General features: G+C 33.4%; 3 protein-coding genes and 1 pseudogene across 5 annotated transcripts in view; 2 read left to right on the top strand and 2 right to left on the bottom strand.

The window, feature by feature from the left end:
* LOC126692377 (putative receptor-like protein kinase At3g47110) overlaps positions 1–5,563 on the top strand; it is a 181,236-nt gene extending 175,673 nt beyond the window's left edge. For all 3 annotated transcript variants that reach the window (XR_007645006.1, XR_007645004.1, XR_007645005.1), the window contains one exon: positions 5,329–5,563. The gene's annotated coding sequence lies outside the window, so the exon portion shown is untranslated. The remainder of the gene's footprint in view (positions 1–5,328) is intronic.
* The window catches only part of LOC126692379 (PHD finger protein ALFIN-LIKE 1-like), a 72,927-nt gene that overhangs the window by 42,120 nt on the left and 6,551 nt on the right, over positions 1–24,256 (bottom strand). The window lies entirely within an intron of this gene.
* On the top strand, positions 1,301–5,563 carry LOC126690756 (probable LRR receptor-like serine/threonine-protein kinase At3g47570). The gene is made up of 4 exons (XM_050385887.1): positions 1,301–2,477; positions 2,770–3,936; positions 4,247–4,521; positions 5,228–5,563. The coding sequence occupies exons 1-4, from the start codon at positions 1,301–1,303 to the stop codon at positions 5,249–5,251; spliced, it is 2,643 nt and encodes an 880-aa protein (XP_050241844.1). The 3' UTR covers positions 5,252–5,563.
* LOC126692380 (myb family transcription factor PHL7-like) lies at positions 19,169–22,401 on the bottom strand (annotated as a pseudogene).

Raw genomic sequence — 24,256 nt, 5'->3', positions numbered from 1 at the left:
GTCCTTGTAATGTATTATAACCCTAAAGCTTCCACTATTTTTTTTTTTTTTAAATCATCCACCTCTTGACTTTATCACAAATTTAAAATTTAGGTTTTTTTTTTTTGTAAACTTTTTTTTTTTTTGGCCATTTAAGAACTTCGAAAGATAGAGAAAGAAATTTTGAATTCTACATATTCTTTTTAAAGCAATCAAGATATTGAGACTATACAACTTTGCACATATAGATTGATTTATTTTCTCAATTTATTTTGAGCAACAAATTAGATGTCTAAGATTTATATATTTAGATAAATGCTTACTTTGATTGTTACTAAATATGAATTAGTTATTTATGCTTCTTTATTTTAATGATATGAAATATACACTTATAGTTAACTAAACAAAGTATGAAAAAGTAAATTACAGTTTACATTTATATTAGATTTTCATTGACGATTAGAAATATTTATTTATTTTATTAATATAGGTTAATATTTTAATTAAGAAAAATGTTAATATTTATTTGGTTATTGTTTTAATGTTTTTGTAATCTTGGCCCCTAACTTAAAATATTGGCTCTGCCACTATTTCTCCCTCAGTTAAAATTGACTACCTAAAAGCCTACAATCATGGATTGGCTAGTAAACTTTGATGGGAACGCTGTTCCTATCTTGGAGCATTAACAGTTCGTCTAGTTGCCATTGCAGCCCCCAAAGAACTATCAAAATTGATTATGTTAACCTTGAAATGATTGTGGGCAGAATTAAAAGTTTCACATTACCTATTCTTGTGTCGTTTTCTTTCCTTGCATGGATCGTCTTTCTTAATTTGCTTTCCCACTAACGGAGCTTATTTTTTCAATATGCATTCGATGATAACTAATATCTTCCGATTTAATTGGTCGATATTTTTCTATCTGTATTCTACTTTCAATTCTTTCCATGGAAATTTCCAATCAACTTATCAAAGTCACAATACCGGGCACATTTTAACAGAATTGACACTCAAGTCCTTGTTAAAATGGTCGTTTCGTATTATAAACCAAAACCAAAAGTCTTCTCTTGTGGGTGATTATTATCTACGTAAAGTTTACTCTTGTGCAGCTAAAGTTTTGCATTTCCACAGAAAGCTATGTCCATGCATTTCCACATATAATTTTGTTATCTCTAATTGAATTTTTTGTATTCCACAGAAAGCACACGTTGTTAACAGAATCTATCCCTCGCTTCAAACTTGCAGCCCCAACAGAATGACACACTCTTGGCTTAGATACGAGTGGGTTTTGTTAATATTCTTTCATGGGATTCTTCTGATGTCCATGAGCTCATGTTTGAAATCTAAGACAGTTCCTGCTCTTGCAAATGAGACTGATCGCCTGGCTTTACTTGACTTCAAGAATCGGATCACTCAAGACCCACTTCAAATCATGAGCTCATGGAATGACTCTGTTCATTTCTGCAACTGGATAGGTGTTACATGTAGCCCCTCCAGTAAACGAGTCACTGTTTTGGACCTAGAAGCTAAGAGATTAGTTGGCCCCATACCACCCTCTATAGGAAATCTTACTTGCCTCACAGGAATCAACCTACGAAGCAATAGCTTCAACGGTGAAATTCCCCAAGAAGTGGGACGTCTACAACGCCTACATCATCTCAATTTGAGCAGGAATTCCTTTGGTGGTAAACTTCCGACTAATCTGAGCTACTGTACACAACTTAGAGTGCTTGACGTTGCTTACAACAATCTTGTTGGGCAGATTCCAGACCACCTCAGCTCATTGTCAAAGTTGGTGAATCTAAGTCTTGGCATGAACAACCTAACAGGAAGTATCCCAGCTTGGATTGGAAACTTTTCTTCTTTGAATGTTCTTAGTCTTCTTCGGAACAATTTTCATGGAAGCATTCCTAGTGAACTTGGCCATCTATCAAGGCTGAGATTTTTACGCCTTTCTGCGAATAATTTGTCCAATACCATCCCTCCTCAGATCTATAATATTTCTTTCATTTATTATTTCTCTGTAACTGACAACCAGCTACATGGAAGCTTCCCAACAGATGTTGGTTTTACTCTTCCTAACCTTCAAATATTTTATTGCGGTGTAAACAGTTTCACGGGACCTATTCCCAAGTCGCTGTCAAATGCTTCTCAACTTCGAGGCCTTGACCTTGGTGAAAATAGTCTGACTGGGATAGTGCCTCAAAATCTAGCAAACTTGCAAAGCTTGCTTTGGCTTAGTCTTGGAAACAATAGCCTTGGAAAGGGGAAGGATGGTGACTTGAGTTTTCTCAATTTCTTGGCCAATTGTACTAGTTTGGGGTTATTGAATCTTGAAAGTAATAATTTTGGAGGAGTATTGCCTTGCTCTATAGCCAACCTTTCCACCCAGCTAGACATTCTTGTTATGGGTACGAATAAGATTCATGGTAACATCCCCACTGGGATCGGGAATCTCGTTAACTTAAGTTGTCTTGGATTAGAAAATAACTATTTGGGAGGTACTCTCCCTCATGTTCTTGGGAAGCTTCAAAGGTTAAATGTATTATATTTGGCAAATAACAATTTTTTTGGGCCAATCCCTTCCACCTTGGGTAACTTAACTACGCTGACAGAACTATATATGGAGGGGAACAGATTTGAAGGAAGGATACCCCCAAGCTTAGGAAACTGCCAAAATTTGCTTTTACTGAGCCTTTCTCATAACAATCTCTCTGGAACAATACCAAAACAGGTTATGGGTCTTTCATCCCTTTCAATTTTTTTGGACTTGTCTTATAATTTTTTTTATAGGAGCACTACCTTTTGAAGTGGGCAACTTAGTACATCTTACCAAGTTAGATCTCTCAAAGAATAAAATATCAAGCAAAATTCCCACCGCCCTTGGGACTTGTATTAGTTTGCAGTACTTGTATTTGGGCGGTAACTCATTTGAGGGAGTAATTCCTCAATCCTTGAAGAATTTAAGAGGTTTAGAAGATATAGATCTTTCTCATAATAAATTATTTGGGCATATTCCTGAATTTCTTAGCAAGCTTTTGGCACTTAAGCATCTCAATATTTCTTATAATGATTTTGAGGGTGAAGTGCCAAGTGAAGGAATTTTTGCAAATGCAAGTGCAATTTCAATCTTTGGAAATGAAAGGTTATGCGGTGGTGTCCAAGAATTAAATTTATCTTCGTGCTCAAGCAAACATCCCAAATTGTACAGGAGGCTTCTTGCACTCAGAATAATAATTCCTATCACATGTATAACCATATGTGTACTTCTTTTGTTGTATTTTTTCCCTATGTGTTCTACTGTGAAAAAATTAAGAGAGGGAGCATTGACTACATCTTCTTTTGGAGATTGGCAATTTCCTATCTCTTATGCTGAACTCTTAGAATCAACCAATGGGTTTTCTGAGAACAACTTGATTGGTTCGGGTAGTTTTGGCTCTGTATACAAAGGAGTTCTTTCTAGAAATGGAGCAATTGTTGCAATCAAAGTATTGCACCTTCAACAACAAGAAGCATCCACAAGTTTCACTAATGAATGCAATGCTTTGAGGAATATACGCCATCACAATCTCCTCAAGATTTTCTCTACTTGCTCTAGCATTGATCATAAAGGGAATGACTTTAAGAGCCTAATTTTTGAGTTCATGTGCAATGGAAGTCTAGACCTGTGGTTGCATCCAAAAAATGATGAGCGACATCAAAGAAACAAATTAAGCTTTATTCAGAGACTAAATATAGCCATTGATGTTGCTTATGCATTGGAATATCTTCATCAACATTGCCAAACACCAATTGTTCACTGTGATATTAAACCAGGCAATATACTCCTTGATGAAGATATGGTAGCCCATGTTGGTGATTTTGGATTGGTGAGGTTCCTCTTTGAAGCATCTAACAATCCCTCCAAAACTCAAACCCTGTCAGTTGGACTAAAGGGTTCCATTGGGTACATTCCTCCAGGTAATTTTTCAACCATATGAGGCACTACTCATTTCTTGTTTAATAGTATTTTTTTTCATATTAAACAAAAGTAGAGATTCTTTCAAAAAGTAACTAACTTTACTCTCATATTTGGGTCCACGTTTTTTAGTAGGGAAAAATGTTTCACACAATTGGCCACTTGAAAAAAAAAAAAAAAAAAAAGCACATATTCACAAAGTTTAATGTTGGGATATATGTGCAAACAATGCATAATGCACTAGTGGTTAAATTCTAACTTTCTAAGGTCATAATATTATTGTTTGTTACTGAAAATATATTAATGAATCAGAGTATGGGATGGGTGGCCAAATTTCAACATCAGGAGACATTTTCAGTTATGGGATACTCTTGTTAGAGATGTTCACTGGGAAAAAACCTATCGATGAAATGTTCATAGATGGTTTGAGCATTCACAAGTTCACTTCAATGGCTTTGCCTGAACATGTAATGGATATAGTTGACCCATCGATGTTCTTTGAGGAGGATGGAGAAGATGTTGGTGATGAGAGAAACGAAGATGACATTGAAGATAGAGCAATAATTGAAGAAGTGCCCCATCTCAATGTTAGTAACAAAATAAAAGATTGCTTGATATCAGTGTTTGAAATTGGATTGTCGTGTTCTACAACATCACATGATGAGCGGATGCCAACAAATGTTGTTGTCAATGAAATGAATGCAATTAGAGACACGTATCTTAAATTTAAGAAGAGAAACAGAAGAAGAGTGAACTAGGTATGTTAACCCATTTTATTTTCATCTCAACAAAAACTCATTTGATTTGATTAATGGAAATACATATTTTTCACATGTTTGTAATAGAACAATAATAATATAAAATAAAAACATAAATGAGAAAATGAGAAAAAAAATGAAAAATTGAAAAGAATATCTCTCTATTAGGATTGTTAAGTTTGCATGTGATTTTTATGAGTTCTTCTAAGACTACAACAAAATGTCACAATATTTTCAAAACAAGTGAGATATCATTCCATCATAATTCAAAATAAATTGAAATAAAATAAGATTTTAGTAGGACCTACCACAATTCAAAACAAAGATATTGTAAAAATGTTGTGAGATTTTATTGTCTCTCTAGTTCCTAAACTTTTCTATACTGTTATTTAACACCAATGGAATAAAAGGAATAGATTTACTGTTTGTTCATGTGTTTGCAAGAAAGTAATTACGGTTCTTTCATTCTTCACTATTTCTATCAGTGACGTAGCTATTCCGTTATTAATTCATTTAGTGATTGTTTGTTTTGTAGCATGGCCGGATTGGATGGAATTGAAGTAATGAACCCCCTTGATCGAGTAATATTTCTGCTGTGTTCTTTAGTGTACACATATGCTGCCTCAGCGGCTCAGCCATTGTCATTGCTTTCCATGTCAAAGGTTATTTAGATCAATGGCTCCCTGTTATTTGTCAATGACATTTCTTAAACCATATTACTATATTTATTGTTTTTATCATGGATTGTACGATTGCTCCTTTAATTGTAATATGTGTTTCATACACTATTCCTTACTGTACTTCTTAACTTGGAAATGTTTGAGGGCAGGTTAGCAGGTAATAACAGTTCATGGGACCTATTTTTGTGTCATTTTCTCTTCTGGATTGTTTTTCTTAATTTGCTTTCCATCTTAATATAGCTTTTTAATCACTAAAATATTACCATTTTTATAGAGCCATCCATAATATATAACTAACTTTTGATTTAAGTCCTCGATCTCACATGCCCTTTTTGTACTCGCATAGACTTATCAATCCTTTGCATCTCGAGTCAGCCCATCGCAATGCAAGCCAGGATCATCAGGTCCTTTGGGCTCATACAAATTTGATTGACATGGAAATCGAGGCTATTAACTGATGACCCCCGTCCACTCGAGGACAAGATTTGGTATTTCAGCTAAATCTGGTTATTATGCATGGTGCAGGCATGCATGCGATATATTGAGATAGTTACTTAATCTTATCTGTTGTGATTTAGTTCTGTTGGAAGCCATAAGGAGTGGCCCTTAAACCAAATTTAAGCACAACGTAGTTTGAATGAATTATCATTCACACTAATCTGTTGAATGTTATATGCATTAGATTTATAATTGAAAATACAAGGTGAAATATAAAACAGATAAAAATGACAATAATTCACATTGCCAACCGAACTAAATCACAAAAGATAAGATTAAATAAATATCTCAATACAGGTCAAGATCCACAAATGTATGCATGAATTATAATGGAAAAGCCAGCCATTATGTGAGATGGTAAATAATGGCAAGTTTTGCGAATTTTCAATTCAATTTTTGTTGCTTATTAAAACTCTGACCACCAACCAAGCAACCAGTTAAAAAATAATTACATAAATATCATATTATCTATACCTATATCTATATATATATATAATATCTAAAAGTTGAAACTTAGCATTTTTTTTGTTGCTAAGCACTTATTAAGCCACATTTATATTCTATATTTATATCTATCTAAAAGTTGAAGTATAATATTTATAGTTGCTATGCTCCTATTGAGTCACATCAGTGTCGCAATTCAGTCCAATTCACTCCACTTCGGTCTATTCGGTCCACTCTAATCCATTTTGGTCCATTATGGTCTAGTTAAGTCCATTTTGGTCTATTTCAATTGACTTTGGTATATTTGGTCATAACATTTGTATTCATTCATAACATTTTATTGATTTCTATTCATTTGGATAATTTTAAAATGTTGTTTAATTATAGCGCATATGTATCACTACAAAAAAATCGTCCTGTCCCAGCGTTTTTTTCCCAGCATTTTTATAAACCGCCGTAATAGATAAGCATGCACCAGCGCTTTTTGAAAACGCTAATATAGGAAATCCTATTACGGCGTTTTTCAAAAACATTGGTATAGGAAGCCAAAAAACACTAGGATAGGGTTACCGATTTCCCTTATGGGGAAAGACCTATCCCGACACTTTTAAAAGCGCTGGGATAGGTCTTTCTCCATAAGTGAATGTAAGGACCTGTCCCAACGCTTTTAAAAGCGCTGGCATAGGTCCCTCTATTCCAGCACTTTTCAAAAGCACTGGGACAGGTCCTTACATTCACTTATGGAGAAAGACTTATCCCAGCGCTTTTAAAAGTGCCAGGATAGGTCTTTTCCCATAAGGAAAATCAGAAACCCTATCCCAGTGCTTTTGAAAGCGCTGGGACAGGTCCCTCTATTCCCTTATGAAGAGAGGCCTATTCCAGCGCTTCCAAAAGCGCTGGAATAGGGTTAACCTATTCCAACGCTCTAAAAGCGTTGGGATAGGTCACCTATAGTGTATTTTTGTAATTTTTTGGTTTTAGACATTTTTAGCTATTTTGACCAAAATACCCTCAAAACTTAATAATTACCAAAATACCCTAAAAACACAAAAAAAAAAAATGACCAAAATACCCCTAAAATCCAAAAAATGACCTAAATACCACTCAAAACCTAAAAATAACCAAAATATCCTTGAAACCTAAAAAATGGCCAAAATAACCTTGAAACCTAAAAACGACCAAAATAACCCCGAAGCCTAAAAATTGACAAAATTAATCTCGAAACCTAAAAATGACCAAAATATCCCCCCTAAAATTATAAATTGACCAAAATATCCCCCTAAACCAAAAAAATAACTAGAATACCCCCTGAAACCTAAAAAATGACCAAAATACCCTCAAACCTATAAAGTGACGAAAATACCTCTAAACCTTTGAAATCACCCAAATAAACCCAAAACCTCAAAAATGGCCACAAACTGCCTGAAACCTCTAAAATTACCAAAAATACCCTGAAACCCCTAAAACGACCAAAATAGTACCCCTCAAAATATCTAAAATGACCTATATACCACTAATCCTATAAGATGAACAAAATATACCCAAAGCCTCTAAAATTACCAAAATAGGGGTTTAGGGGGTATTTTGGTCATTTGTTATGTTTAGGGAGTATTTTGGTCATTTCTTAGTTTTAGGGGGGATTTTGGTAATTTTTTAGGTTTAGGGTGTATTTTTATCGACTTACAGGTTTAAGGGGCATTTTTGTCATTTTATAGGTTTCAGGATATTTTGGTCATTTTTCAGGTTTCGAGGATATTATGGTCATTTTAATGTTTAAGGGTTATTTAAGGCGTACTTTGGTCATTTTTTAGATTTCAGGGGGTATTTAAGCTAATTTTTAGGTTTTCAGGGTATTTCGATCATTTTTTAGGTTTCGAAGGTATTTTGATCATTTTTAGGTTTCTAGGTTATTTTGGTAATTTTCAGGCTTCAGGGTTATTTTGGCCATTTTTAAGGTTTCAGGAGTATTTTGGCAATTTTTAGATTTCGGGGTTATTTTGGTTAATTTTTTGGCTTCGAGGTTATTTTGGCCAATTTTTAGGTTTTGGTGGTATTTTTATCAACTTACAGGTTTAAGAGGCATTTTTGTCACTTTATAGGTTTCAGGGTATTTTGGCTATTTTTTAGGTTTCGAGGATATTTTGGTCATTTTAAGGTTTAGGGGTTATTTTAGTCATATCTAGGTTTTAGGGGTACTTTGGTCATTTTTTAGGTTTCAGGGGGTATTTCAGTTAATTTTTAGGTTTTCAGGGTATTTCGATCATTTTTTAGGTTTTGAAAGTATTTTGATCATTTTTAGGTTTCTGGGTTATTTTGGTTAATTTTCAGGCTTTGGGGTTATTTTGGCCATTTTTAAGGTTTCGGGGGTACTTTGGTCATATGTAGGTTTTAGGGGTTATTTTGGTTAAGTTTTAGGCTTCGAGGTTATTTTGGCCAATTTTTAGGTTTTGGTGATATTTTTATCGACTTACAGGTTTAAGGGGCATTTTTGTCATTTTGTAGGTTTCGGAGTATTTTGATCATTTTTTGTGTTTCGAGGATATTTTGGTCATTTTAAGGTTTAGGGGTTATTTTGGTCATATGTAGGTTTCAGGGATACTTTGGTCATTTTAAGGTTTAGGGTATTTTGATCATTTTTTAGGTTTCGAAGGTATTTCTATCATTTTTAGGTTTCTAGGTTAATTTTCAGGCTTCAGGGTTATTTTAGCCATTTTTAAGGTTTCGGGGGTATTTTGGTCATATTTAGGTTTTAGGGGTTATTTTGGTTAAGTGTTAGGCTTCAAGGTTATTTTGGCCAATTTTTAGGTTTTGGTGGTATTTTTATCGACTTACAAGTTTAAGGGGCATTTTTGTCATTTTGTAGGTTTCGGGGTATTTGGTCATTTTTTATGTTTCGAGGATATTTTGGTCATTTTAAGGTTTAGGGGTTATTTTGGTCATATGTAGGTTTCAGGGGTACTTTGGTCATTTTTTAGGTTTCAGGGGATATTTTAGTTAATTTTTAGGTTTTCAGGGTATTTCAATCATTTTTTAGGTTTCAAAGGTATTTTGATCATTTTTAGGTTTCTAGGTTATTTTAGTTAATTTTCAGGCTTCGGAGTTATTTTAGCCATTTTTAAGGTTTTGGGGGTATTTTGGTCATATGCAGGTTTCAGGGGTTATTTTGGTTAATTTTTAGGCTTCGAGGTTATTTTGGCCAATTTTTAGGTTTTGATGATATTTTTATTGACTTACAGGTTTAAGGGGCATTTTTGTCATTTTGTAGGTTTCGGGGTATTTTGGTCATTTTTTATGTTTCAAGGGTAATTTTTAGATTTCAAGGTTATTTTGGTTAATTTTTAGGCTTCGATGTTATTTTGGCCATTTTTTAAGTTTCAGAGGTATTTTGGATTTTTTTTTTTTTTTTTTTTTTTGGGGGTTTTGGGAGTATTTTGGTTACTTTTAGGTTTTGGAGGTATTTTAGTTATTTTTTGGGTTTCATGGGTGTTTTGGTCATTTTCTATATTTTAGGGGTATTTTGGTCATTTGGTTTTAGGTTTTGGGGGGGGTTTTTTGGTTATTTTAAGGTTTTTGGGGTATTTTGGTCTTTTTTGGGTTTTTGGCGTATTCTGGTAATTTTAGGTTTCTGGGGGTATTTTGATCATTTTATGGGTTTCATGGGTATTTTGGTAATTTTAAGGTTTTGGGGGTATTTTAGTCATTTTGTAAGTTTTGTGGTGATTTTGAGGTTTTGGGGTATTTTGGTCATTTTTTAAGATTTTAGAGTACTTTAGTCATTTTCACTTTAGGGGCATTTTGATAATTTTGATAATTGGGTAAATGGGTGGGTTAGGGTTACCCATAATAATTGGGTTGGGTTTGGGTTAGAAATAATTAGTTAAATGGGTTTTATTTTTTTTTTAGCTATTACATTATATTTTACTAATTTGTAGTGAGGAATTATATTTTATTAATTTGAAGTATTAAATTAAAATATATTAAATTAGTTTGAAGTATTAAATTAAATTAAATTTTGTTAAATTGAATTATTAAAAAATATAATTTATTTTATTAATTTCTACTGTTAAATTATATTTTATTAATTTGAAGTATTATATTAAATCTTATTAATTATTAAATTATACTCAATTAATTTGTAGTATTAAAATATATTTACATAATTGGAAGTATTAATTATATTGTTATTTATTACTAAATTATATTTTATTGACAATTGTAGTATTAAATTTAATTTTAGTAATTTGAAGTATTAAATTATAATATTTGTTAATTTGTAGGATTAAATTATAATTTTTTAATTTGAAGTATTAAATATTATTTTATTTTAAAAAAACCTAAAGAGCTATTAAGGCGGGCTTGATTTTCGCCACAACAAGTTATATTACCGTCATAATAAACCTTAGCCTACTCTTTCTTTATTGCAGCAACTTTAAATCCGATATAATAGATCAAAATGTTGTCACAATAAAAATCTGCTAAATTCCCTCTAAAACACTTCGGTTCCCACCAAAATTTTGACACTATACTCTCACTCAGATCAAAACATCGGATTTCCCAAACACTCTCTACCCTCACTCTTGTCTCTGTTCCCTCGCCGCTCGAACTACAGAGCCACCATCGTCCTCCCCGCCGCCGGTCCAACAGTCCTCCAATCTAGAAAGGGACAACCTCCCTCACTCTTCCTCACACTCCCTCACACTCCGTCAGCCTTGCCTTCTACCACTGACACCACCACCTACAACAACACAGCCACCGTGGCCATCCTCGGTCTCCTTCCCTCTCTCTAAGATCTTTCAACGCTGATCAACTCTCTTTTTCTTCCATCTTCTTCTTCTTCACGAAGCCCCATTATGATATTCCACATAAGTAGCTCAGTTTTCCTAAACCTTCGATTTTTTAATTGTGGGTTTTGTTCTGTGTTTTTTAATTGTGGGTTTTGTTCTGTGTAGGCCTTTGTTTGTTTCTTAGGAAAGTTTTATTCAGTTTTAGTTTTATTTTTCATCACAGGTTTTTTTTGTGTCTTCTGCTATCGTCGATGTTTAGATCCTTTCAGTTGTTGCCATTTCTAAAAAACTAAAGGCATGGTATTTAATGCAATTTGAGTTTTTATTCTCTTATTAGAGAGAGATTCTCTTTTTTTTATACCTAAATCGTTCATAGCTAAACCTACGAATTTCATATGATTTGTTTTTTTAGTTGCATTCTATTTGTTGTGGTGATTTCATCATCAAAGAATTGGTTGGAGGATTTCAAATATGCACATGAGTAGGTATGGTTTCTATATTGTGAATCGGTAACTTTCAGTATTTCATTTCGACTCCTTGAGAATATTAGTGAAGTGGTAAGAAATATCTGGTTATTGTTTTATCTTTAAGTAAATTTTCCGACTAGCTAAGTACACTGGAAAAAGTATCATGTTGGCAGCTGTGCCAATGAGTTATTTCTTTTTTAATTTCAATAATTTTTTTTTTTTATGCACCTTTTGGTGCTATGAAAGATTTAAGTGAACTCTAACTAATAAGTTGACCATGAATTTCTAGATACATGTGATACTATCATGGTAAAAGTTACTTTATAAGCTAATGATGGAACTCAGTTTTGCCAATTGTTGTTTGTAGTTTTTTTTTTTTTTTTTTTTGGTGGGGCCCTTCATCTAAGTTATCATAAGATTTGATGTGTGTTTTCTATTATTCTTGGACACATTTATCTTTTATAGTAGTTGTAATTATTGATGAAGTTGAGCGAGTCTTTGTTGTATCATCAGTTCTAATTGGCCTCATTGTGCTGTCTATTCCTTTACTCCCACTTAGAATATCTTTCCTTATTTTCTTTGATGTACACATTTGAGGGGTCTAGGTCCTATTGGCAATGATTGCTATTTCCTGAGTGACAAGGGTTTGGAAGCAATTGCAACTAGTTGCAAGGAGCTTACACGTCTCAAAATTAATGGGTGCCAACTTATCAGAACTTTGGGACTAGAATCTATTGGAAAATATTGCCAGTACCTCTCTCTCTCTCAACTTAATCATAATAACTTTGGTCTGTAGTTATGATAATGTGTGCAATGATTCAAAGTCATGCTTGGGTCACACTGTCACACAAGCTGCTAGCCTCCTTGCTCTTGAGCTATACAAGGATTCCATTAAGCAACATGCTTTTACTAACCTGCTAAAAGTATTTAATATTGTTGCATTGATATTTTTGAAAAGTTACATTCAAAGCTCAGGCACTTTCTTTTTTATACTAATGCTTCCAAGTTCTTTCAAGAGATGGATATTCATCTGCCTTCTGTAGTAGTAGCCTTTGTAAAATGTTTTCCACTTAACTTAGTGAATGAGGAAAATATTGAATTCATCAATTCGAATGTTATCGAATGTGCATAAAAGTTCATGCCTTCCTCTAAGTCAAGGTTTTGGATGGATTTAGTCACATGTTCCTTGCATTTTATAAATAAGTTTTGCTTGAATTCTGCTTAATTTGAAGTATATTTCTAGCATTTTTGGATCAAAGCTAGTTACCTTTTGTTGGCTTGATACCATCTATAGATACTTTTGTGATCACATTAGCTTTGAAAATGTCAAGGCAACTCACTGATTTAGTGCCTGTTATTTTGCCAAAGGATGGGTAACAATGCCTTTCCCAAAGTTGGAAGGAGCTATAACTTCATGCAAGCTTCTCCCTTGGTAGATTTCTTTGACGTAGGAGATGAAAGCATTTGTGATATAGCTCTCATGATTAGTTCTTGTATTGATTATTTTACCAAATAAATTCTGACAAATTTGCCAAAATTTTCATTATTATTCAAATTATTCCTTGCATTTATTATACTTTCAAATTTATAATTTGTTCCTGATTCATTGGATGGTTGTTCTCACAAAAAAATATTTGGATTTAAACATTTAATGAAGGTATAAACTTTGAGTTTAGTAAGTCGATCTTGTGTGCATAAAACTTCTAACTTGAAGGCAGCCATGTTGCTCGTGTAGGCTCTAAAATTGAGTGCCTCACTGAAGGCACCTTGCCTTAGGTGGTTTAAGGCGCCTTTATTTTCATCATCATCCTTCCAAGTATCATTCATACAAACCATGCTGACATGGTTTTTTTCTTTTTAAAGAATAAACTATGATACCTTAACAGAAATGCAACTTAGCATTTTCAATAGAATAAAATGATATCATAGATCAAAGAGCAGCATATTCATTTACTACTACCCTGCACTACACAAACTAGTGATGCAAACGTAAAAGTTGGTTTCTGCCTACAATTTCATGATTCTTAATTGTAAAGCATTTGTTTTCTACCCATCCAAGGTGGTATCTATCTGACCACAGGGGAAAAAAAACACCACTTTTGCATGCATTGTATTTAATATATAGAGGGCCTTTGTAATTTGTACATATAGGGGACAAGAATGTCAATTGTCTGATACATACATACACATATTTAGCATATACAAATTGAATGCTCATCTCACAAAAAGCCAATTATATATCTAGAGATATATTATTCACTCATTGGAAATAATTTTTTTGCTTATCAAAAATGACACAAGTTATTTTGGGACTAAGGCTTTGTTGTTGCTGGATAAAGTGGAGGAATTGGTACTTCAGTAGATGGATTAACAGTTCATCTACTTCTACTACTACTTTAGGCTTGGCTTTTTCCCAAACACCTTCTATACTAAAAGAGCTTTGCTGCAACATCTCCTCCTATCAGAAGCCTATTCATAAACAAAATTTACATTTAAATAAATAAAAACTTGTCTTGATATCTTGCTCTCACTAAAACTATTCCTCACACTAACATCAAATACCAAAAAAAATCATCACGGTCACCTTTACATAATAGCAAATAATGAATTTGCCTAACATAATGAAACACATCACAAAGAGGGGATACATTCAAACATTAACCAACAATGCAACATAGATAATCATAGAGGTTCAATTGAAACATAAACCAACAATGCAACATAGATAATCATAGAGGTTTCACAGTTTAAGTAAATAGAATTACTGATTCTAAAAAAATCTACATTAAGCAAAAGAATGGATCACAAAAGAAACTGGGATTTAGAGATATCTCAATTGAATCATCCAGCTTCTATTAGTATTTATATAGTACTGTGAGGAGAGGAAGATAGGAAGGAAGGAAGACAAAGAGGCTGCCGTTAGAAAGAAGATAGGTTGGCATGAATTAAATGTGAAACCGTAGAACAGAAAGTGGGGAAAGGAAAAGAACTAAAATGAGGGGAGAGGAAATTGAAACCGTGCAACAAAAGGAAAGGAAAACAAAAAGTTGAAACCGTGAAAACAAAGGGTTTTAAAAGGGTTTCGAATGAAAAGGCTTTGGGTTTGGGCTTTATGGTGGAATTAAATTTATAAGAAGTGGGCTTTATGGTGGAGTTAGGGGTGGAAAATATTTTATATTTATTAGTATTTTAAAATTGATAAAAACTATTTTAAAATTGTCGAACAAATTTAGAAAAAATAATGTAAATAACATGGCTACTAATGTGGCTCAATATGAGCGTAGCAACATTAAATGCTACGATTCAGTTTTTAGTAATATATAGATAAGGTAAATTTATGGGTTTTTAGAAGTTACCTTGAATTTAAAGTCACCCCATAAGTATTTTTTTATGTTTTTTATTAAATCCTCATTTTAACTTACTTTACTTATTAGCTGTATTGTGGTTTCGTGATTGGGAGCTTGGAAAACATTTTCCTTTTCTTTGTATTGATGGTTGTTTTAAGGTTATTTGTAAGTAATCACTTATTGAATTTTTTGCATAATTTGCTTACTAATCTCTTTTTGAGAAATTTATTGAGACTAATACCCAATTGATATGCTTAACTAAAATCAATTATTTTGAGTGTCTTTTAATTGCTAATGTGGCACTTGGTAGTAATATTAGTGATATTGTGTAATTTAGCTACTAACTCTGTTGTTTACTACACTAATCCATTGTGTGTTTCTTAATTCGTAGGATGGTGATGGTGATTCTGCAGTAGATATCCAGTCTCCCGGTGCTCAACACTTATCATTTGATAATAAGCAATAGGTGATACTTTTGGCACCTATTTTGGAGTATTTATTATGATATCTTGATATATATAATAAAGTTTCAAACTTTGATACATATGTACACATCATAGTTGGAAACTTTATTATAACATTCTAGACAATTAAAATGTATTCTTTTGTGCAAGACATTTTATATAGTTAGAATGTATTCTTTTGTGTAGGACATTGTACATAATTGTTTAGAATGTATTATTTTGTTCATAACATTCTAGACACTTGGGATGTATTATTTTGTGTAGAAAATTCTAGACATTTGGGATGTAATTATTGATATGGTGTAATTAAATATATATATTTCGTTTCTTGGTTTAATGTGGTATGGTATTTGCTATTGGAAAATATGAATTGTAGTTCATTACAGTTACTATAAAATAGGTATTGGAAAATATGTTTTTTAGGTACATTACAGTGCTAAAAAAAAAAATTTTAATTTTTTTTTTTAAAAATGACCTATACCAGCACTTTTGAAAGCGCTGGCATAGGTCCTTTTAAATTATATTGATTCAAGACCTATGCTAGCGCTTTCAAAAGCGCTGGTATAGGCCTTTTAAATTTTATTCGTTTAAGACCTATGCCAGCACTTCAAAAGCATTGGTATAAGTAATAGAAAGCGCTGGTATAGGCCTTTTAAATTTTATTCGTTCAAGACCTATGCCAGCGCTTCAAAAGCGATGGCATAGGTAGTAGAAAGCACTGGCATAGGTGGTACCTATTCCAACGCTTTCAAAAGCGCTGGTATAGGTTATATTCACATTTTCGTAAAGGCTGTCCCAACATAAGTAAAAACGTCGGAACAGGGTCTGAAAAGCGTTAGGACCTATCCCAACGCTTTTAAAAAGCACTGGTACAGGTCTGACGACCCTATTCCAACATTCAAACCACGGCAATTTGAAGCGCCGGGAAAAAAAACGTCGGGATAGGAATTTTGACCATATCCCAGCGCTTTTCAAAACGCTGGGATAGCCCTGTTTTTTTGTAGTGTATTATTCCTGCACATCACACAAGTTAGCCACTATAGAATTGCATAAAACCCAAGTGTGTCTCATTGTTTTGTTTTATTTTATTTTATTTTTTTAAGGGTTGGGGTTGGTAGTTTGTTTTGGGTTTGAGTAATAAACATGAAAGCTATTTTAAATCATTATGGCCAGGCCCGTATAATGATCACGTTAATTAGTTAGGACAAGCAAATAGGGTTGCTCTCCCAGTTTCCCACATCAAAGAAGTGCATACATAGATCCAAGTTCAAATAGATCGAGCCCATCATAACGCAATCTAGGATTGCCAGGTCCAAATTTGATTAACATGGAGATGGAGACTACAAACTAATGAGTAATGACCCACGCACACTAGGGCAAAGTTTGGTATTTCAACATGATTTGGTTATTATATATGGTGCATGCAAATCTGCAAATGCTTGCATTAATTATTATGGAAAGATTCTCAAAAAAAAAAAAAAAAAAAAAAAATATGGAAAAGCCAGCCAATAAGTGATGGTAGATAGAGCATGGCCAAGTTCTGCAAATGTTCAGTTCAACTTACAGTCCTTCAAAATTTGATTTGGCTTATTTCATAATCCGATGATCCGATTTTTGCACTCAATATATCAGGAATTATGATTTATGATTTTGTTTGTGACTGAATTTTTGTTCATCTGACAATCAATGATGTTTTTAACCTTATATTGTAAAATTATCCTTTCACTCTTAATTTTTGGTTAAAGGACCTTTGGAAACTAGTGTTACATATATAGAGAAATTTATAGGATTTTCAAAGTTTGATAGTTACAAAATCCTGACTTTTTAGCTAGCTATATTCAGTCGATATTTATCTGCAATCCTTTAGAAAACTCAATCAAAGTATGAGCAAATATTATGTTCATCATAATAAGTTAATAACGATCATATCATGGCTCTAAGCCAATTCAATTCTTTGTTTTTCATTGATTTTTACTCTTTTTTTTTTTTTTTTTTTTTTGCTCAAAATCTAATTTCCCAACAGCAAGTTGCGATTAGGCCAACTATATATTACAAATTGCAGATGATATGCTCCCATTTATAATACATCTTTCATACACTATTTCTCCCACAGTCTCTATCGACTACGTAAAAGCTTAGTCATAGTCATATATTAGCTAGCAAAAGTCGATGAGAACTTCGGTACAAGATCCACAAATGCTTTGGGTGAATTATTATGGAAAAGCCAGCCAATAATTGATGGTACGTTATGGCAAGTTTTGCAAATTTCCAATCCAATTTTTGTTGCCTAATGAGAAAACTCCGCCAACCAGTAGAAGAAAATTCCACACAAATATCTTGGTAGACTGGTTGTTTTATCCATAAGTAATAAAAATAAAATTCTAAACTCTTTCTTTTCTTCTATATGGAACCCCGATAGGACAAAGTGCCAATGCCAACCACTAAGCTAATTGGTAACACATACTTAGTCCTTGACACTTCTTGATAAGCTTAATGAAGTTACTGAAAATTTATTTAGTAACCAACAAATTCAAAGTTTTAGGAGTAATCAGAAGATTAAATTGTAATGAAGAGCCAGAAAACACACACACTCTTTCCATAAAGAACTGTCAAGATATATATTAGCTAATTAATTATCATGCAAGTCTGAATATAAAAAATTATGCAGCGTTTTTTGGGTCTATAGCCGCGTTTTTTAAACGCGGCTATAGCTCCCGTATTTTTTGTCACAACAACCCTTTGTTACTGATTGCGTGCAGTTGGTCCCGCCTCTAGCTATATTGCTTTACTGCTAAAAATTTTTTTATGTGTGTTTGCTATTGGGTAAGGACAAATTTATTTTATTTAAAAATTTTAAATTGTTTTAAGCTATTATTGGTAATTTTTGTTGGTAGACTAATTTTTTTGGGCTTGTATATTTTGTTTTAAATTTTAGGTTTATAAATTTTTTATGCACCTTAAAATGAGAAAAATCCTAAAGTTACAAATGAACCCAAATGCAAAACAATAAGAATTTACTATTTCAGTAATTTATAAAAATATTGTAGAAAAGTTTGTGATTATACTATTACTCTTAAAAGAATCAATGATATTGTTAAAGGAGGCAAAGTGTTTTTTTTTTTTTTTTTGAGAGGGACAAAGTGTAATTTTATAAAACAAAATTGCTAAAATTTATACCTATATATATACTAATTTTTTTTTAGGGGAAGCCATTGCCCCCCATGGTCAAAGTCTCCCTTCGTCCATAGGTTGGGTTGATAATTTCTCAACCCCACAAGCTCGAGTTGGTTTATAAAACCCTCCAACCCGACCCAAAAGAGGACTCATGCACAATCTTAGCTATATTTGCTCCTAAAATTGCAACTCTTCAATAGGGTACAACTCCCCACGAAATGGTATAAGGGTGTCCATAATATATAGACCCACAAGTTTTAGTCATTTCATGCTTGTCGCCCTCTCATTCTTAAAGAAGCTTCTTCTTGGGACTTTCATTCCTGTGGGATCAAGAACTATGATTTTATTTACTTTCGAATACATATCGAGCAATGCATTCTGAATAAACCCCAAAAGGAAAAGTAAAAACCAAATATATCATGGTCCAACAATATTGTGGGTGCTGCCATGATGATACAACTTTATTAGGAAAGCTTTATTACTAAAGACGTTTTTATTTACTTCCCTTGTCTTCTAGATAGAACTCTCTCCACTCCAATACTCCTACAGTGGCATTGGCATGAATAAAACATTTTCTATCTCACTCTTAATGTTCCATTTTATATTTCATTAACTGCATTGTATGTATGCCATATGTTTAATTGATGGAATATAAAATAAAACACTCAGAATGAGACAAAAAATTAATCTACCTTGCCAGAAACCAAATATCTTTGACAATATAATCGCGTTCCACACATAGTTATATACTCTATTTGGATGAAAAATCTAGAAAAAGCTGGGCACTAAAGGTGATGGGCAGGCTGCAATACTCCAGGGAAAGCTGAGACCATGGTCCGGATATGAGATTTGCATTTCTTTTTGAAGAAACATGGCTTGGCTGCAAAATTCTAAATTGACTGAAGCATTTCTGAAACTTGGTGACAAAACATCCTCGTCAACCTTAAGCCTCTTTGGAGCTCGAAATCCTTCCTCAGACTGTATTTCATTTCTGTCAGCTTCTGAATCAGATTATAATTCTTTTGCATTTGACTCTGACTCCTCACAAAGGGAAGGTAATGATATGGGAGAAATAGGCTTGCGAGGTTTTGTATTGGTTGCCTGGCTTCGATGTTCCTCTGTAATTTGGTCAAGGAATCTTCCTTGAGCTTCAAGTTTAAGCTTCAATCTCATTTGAACCTTTCATATATACAGATGAAAGAGGTTACCTCTAATGATAAAATAATAGTTAAATGATTGAATTCACAATTTTTCTAAAAGTTTAAAACTCAACGATACTTAAATAATTAAATTCACTAATTTTCTAATCATTTTTATTTTTTAGAACAATTGGTAATTCATTAATTAACATACATTGATACAAAAGGTTTATTTACCCACCCCACCCCTTTTTCTTTAATTTTTATTAGTTCTTGCTTACTAGTACGTATTGAGCAAAGTTGAGATTTCTTGAATACCTCAAGTTGATCGCTCATTCGCATATGTACTTCCTTTTGCATTTGTAGTGCTTCATTAAGTTGAGCAGCACTGCAAATATTTAGAATCACAACATGGCTTGTATGAGAGAAAATTCAATAATAGAAAAGCAAAAGAAGGTCCTCAAACACATGAAGGACTTGCAATGGTTGCACAATTTGCTTGGAACCACTCCTCATGAAATAGAGACAAATTTGAGTCTCTAGCTGGAGCATAATAACTACTCCCCCAGGGCTAAAACCCACTCTTCAAAAATAAATAAATAAATAAATAAATAAATAAAATAAAGTAAAAATCTCACCATGTTGTACTGAAATTAGGCAGTAGTTCTGATATGTTTCTCCTCTCAAACTTGCCTTCTATACAGGGAAAAAAAAAATACTATGAAATAAAATTAAAAGAAGTGATGAAGCATAAAAAGAATAGGTTTTCTATTTCAGAATTTCTGATCAAGAAATAAATTGGATTTTTTAACACTTACTACTGGTCGACTCTGGGATAAATTTTGAGATCCTGTATTTCTGGGACAAAAGGAATAATCCAAAAACCTATCAGCATACCTAAATGAAATTCCTCAATCCATGTGTCAGTATTATATTTTATACAGTCACAGCAAGATTGCAACGAGGAACACTGCAGTTTAGAGAAAACACAACTGCTTCTTCTGATTATCCAAAGTCCCTTTTTTGACTAACTTAAGGATCCGTAGTTGCACTATACACTAGACGTGTTCCAAGATCCAAAACTGAAAGTTTTTTAAGCTACAATATGCACAGCCATAAAATTTTAAATAAGTGATATTAAGAATATTACAAATTTTACAATATAATCTTATAAATTAATTTATCATCGTCACAAAAAAATAATTCAGACATTTTTTTATACTAACGAAGGAGCAGCATCAACCACATATCAATTTGTAAGTCATTTATTGTACGTTTTTAGACCCCTTAAACACAACCATATTAACCTAGTTATTTAGCCAAGTGATTAACTTAGGTAAATTATGCAAATCTAAGTTAACACAGATAAACCATATCATTGAACAGTGCGGAAAATAAATAACACAACGATATAATAACTCAGGAAAACCAAACCAGTAAAAAACATGGAGAGGATTTAACCTAACTATTCTCAAAATAAAATAGATCCACTATGAAAGAATGAAAGAATTGAAGTTTACACAATAGCGACTTAGACCACTAACATTCTATTGCTACCTCAAGTAGGAAACTTACTACCACGACCACATGACAACTCCGAGTCCACGGACTACTTCTTTCTTAGATTCACAGCGACCACAAGTACTCCCATTAGTGTTTTTTTTAAGTTCTTTATGCAACAACTGAAGCAATCACCAAGCTCTCGACATCAATCTTGAGATTGGAAACCCTAAGTATGTATGAAGGCAAACACCTCTAGATCTCACAATCAAACCTTGCAGATTTACATAATAAATCCTACAGTACACTCGATTCCAACTTCACACATAAACACACTTTGAGTAGCCCAATTCTAGACTCTAAGTTTTGATCATGGTTTGCCAACATTACACATTAAAGTTATAATATATTTAGATTCTAAATCCTTAGAACCTAATATTTACAACTAGGAAAACTGTACTTTTTCCCTCTAAACTTTCAATTTATTAACAATGTTCCCCCAAATTATCAATTTGCCTAATTCACATACCAATTTGAAAGAATATCATATCCATGTGCCCCCACCGTTTAAATCAGACGTTACATGAGAGTAAATTGGTTCAATTACAAAATTATCCTTGTTAAGTGCAATAGAAAAACCACAATTTTCATTTAAATTAACTCTCAATTTAGAGAGTAAAAGGTATTAGTATACAATTCTCTTAAATTAGAGTGTCAATAAGGCAAATTGAGAGTTTAGAAAAGACATTGTAAATGAGGTGAAAGATTATGACAGAAATTGGTTGTAGTTTTAGCATTGATGAGAGAGAGAGAGAGAGAGAGAGAGAGAGAGAGAGAGAGAGAACCTGTAAGTGGCTTTTGACATGATAAATGTTTAGCCCAGGAATGCCCATAGTCTTCAAGATACCCTTTGGAGTAGCCCCTGCCAAGCAAAAACAAATAAACATGCATGCAGGCCTTGATAAACCATCACTAAAGTGTAAAAAAACTATGAACAAATCATGCAAAACTCTTAACACAAGAAATACGTGATGTGTACAGACAACGTTCACTAATGAGTGTGTAGTAATCAGTGCTCTCGAGACTTACTATCAGGGGCCCTGATTCAGGACCACCAAGCTTATTAACTGCCTGTTCGAACTGTTGGTGTAGCTCATCTGTCCAGCGCATGCGTTCTTTCCCAGCAGAGCCATCTGAGCGACTCGAATCCATATCGGAATCAGGCAGCTAATCAGCAATCCAAGAACTACATGAGCGATGGCCAGGAAGAAAAGGAGAGTTATAGAGATAGATATGAAGACAAAAGCAGTTGTGAAAACGAAAAAAACTAAGGTGGCGATGCACACTAGAGATTTAGATGCCATGAAATGTCTTTGTTGTCGGAGCTAACCAGGTAGCATTTCAAGACTTTCAAGCTCTTAGTTATTTTTTTCCTATCTTATGTCCAAAAGACAGTCTGTCAGTTCTGTCTCAAGCTATGCTCATTATTTGGAGACCAAATCAAAGGTCGGGACTGAAGGTGCAAAGGAATGAGTTTGAAACTACCTAAGTAAAAATTCCTCTTCATGTTTAAGTGTAAGTCAACCCAATATCATAGGTGCGTGAAGTATTGACAAATTAGTTGGGTTGGACCGTTGAAGTTTGATTATAATATATGGTACTGTAGTTCATACTAGAGCTAATTTTATCTGAGGGTCACATCATGATTTTTATTTTAACATTTAATAAATAAATAAGAGATTTGAACATATTCATTTGGTGTTTTTTCCAATACAAATAAGAGGATAAAAGAGCATAACCACTAAAAAATAAAATTTAGAAAATACAAAAAATTTATGAATAAATAATTATGAGCAATCTAATAATTTTCATCAGAGAAAAAAGACAAAAACTAGATGCCATGATCAAAATATCAGCTTGTATTCTAGTTAGTATGTAAATCATGAAATAAAATTAAATCACCTATAAAAAATATCTAAATATATAGAGTTTTAAGATTAAAATAGAACATGTTGGGTAAAGAAAAATAAGTTTAAATATTTAGTAAGAAAATATATAATATACTTATGAAAAAATAATTAATGTTAGCAGTAAATTTTGGATTTAAAGTATTTTTGGTTTCAAATTGCACCTCAAATCTGTGGGTGATATCACCAATATTTTCATGTTCAATATAAAAAATTTAATATAATACTCTTATCAATGAAAAGAAAAATAGATTTTATAACTACAATTTTTTTGTTTACAATAAAGTGGACAAAGTAGTGTTGAGGGCCATTTGTGAGAGCCCAGGCAGACAGAAAGAAAGCCCAAATAATATGGGTAACAAGGAATTGACAAAATAGATAGCAAAAAACCATTAGGCCCAAGCGGCAGGAATAATAAATCATAGACTCAACAAATAAACAAATGGGTCTTGAAGAGGCAAGTGGGCTCAAAGAAGCCCGGAAAGAAAGAAATGGCATCCCATGGGCAGTGTATGAGGTAGAAAAGTGAGAAAGGGCCGCCACAGGCCCAAGGCAATGCAAACTAAGAGAGTAAGGGGTTTATGGCAGGCCTATGAACCCCAAGGATGAGAATAAGGTTATTGGGTCAGGGAAGCCCAATGAAGTTAGTAAAAAACCCATGGGAGTGTAGAATTAGCAAATGGGTCGAGGAAGTCCAAAGAAAGCAAACGGATCATGGATGCCTAAAAGGAAGCCCAAAGGGATATAGGAGCCCATAAGTAAAAGCAAAACAGTGGCCATGACAAGCCACTAAAGAAGAAATAAACGGCTGGCCCAAAAGAGGCCCAGTAGGATTAAGTTATTACGGCAGGAATAACAGTACAACGTTGCAAGAAATAAAGAAAATCGAGAGTGGGCCAAAAAAATGTAAGGCCCATCATCAGACAAAGCCCAACTCTTGAATGGAACGGGAAACCAAAGAAAAGCCCACATAAAAGGTCAGAAAACACAGACGGAGAGTCTCCAGATCACGGCAAACGCATGAGCAGCAGGCAGACTCTTGGACATATCTGAAAGGAAAGCACGCGCAAGGTCCAAGCACCACCAGCCTGTACCCAGCC

This window comes from Quercus robur, chromosome 7 (genome assembly GCF_932294415.1).
Source record: "Quercus robur chromosome 7, dhQueRobu3.1, whole genome shotgun sequence".
NCBI classification, from domain to species: domain Eukaryota; kingdom Viridiplantae; phylum Streptophyta; class Magnoliopsida; order Fagales; family Fagaceae; genus Quercus; species Quercus robur.
This window is presented reverse-complemented; position numbering and strand designations above follow the sequence as displayed.

What these genes read in the sequence shown, in the direction of transcription:
- LOC126690756 (XM_050385887.1), top strand. Translation starts at nt 1,301, where the DNA reads ATGAGCTCATGTTTGAAATCTAAGACAGTTCCTGCTCTTGCAAATGAG. An exon ending in AGAAAATAACTATTTGGGAG is followed by an intron (nt 2,478 to 2,769) that starts GTACTCTCCCTC and finishes TTTTTTTTATAG; the next exon opens with GAGCACTACCTTTTGAAGTG. An exon ending in AAGAAGTGCCCCATCTCAAT is followed by an intron (nt 4,522 to 5,227) that starts GTTAGTAACAAA and finishes TTTGTTTTGTAG; the next exon opens with CATGGCCGGATTGGATGGAA.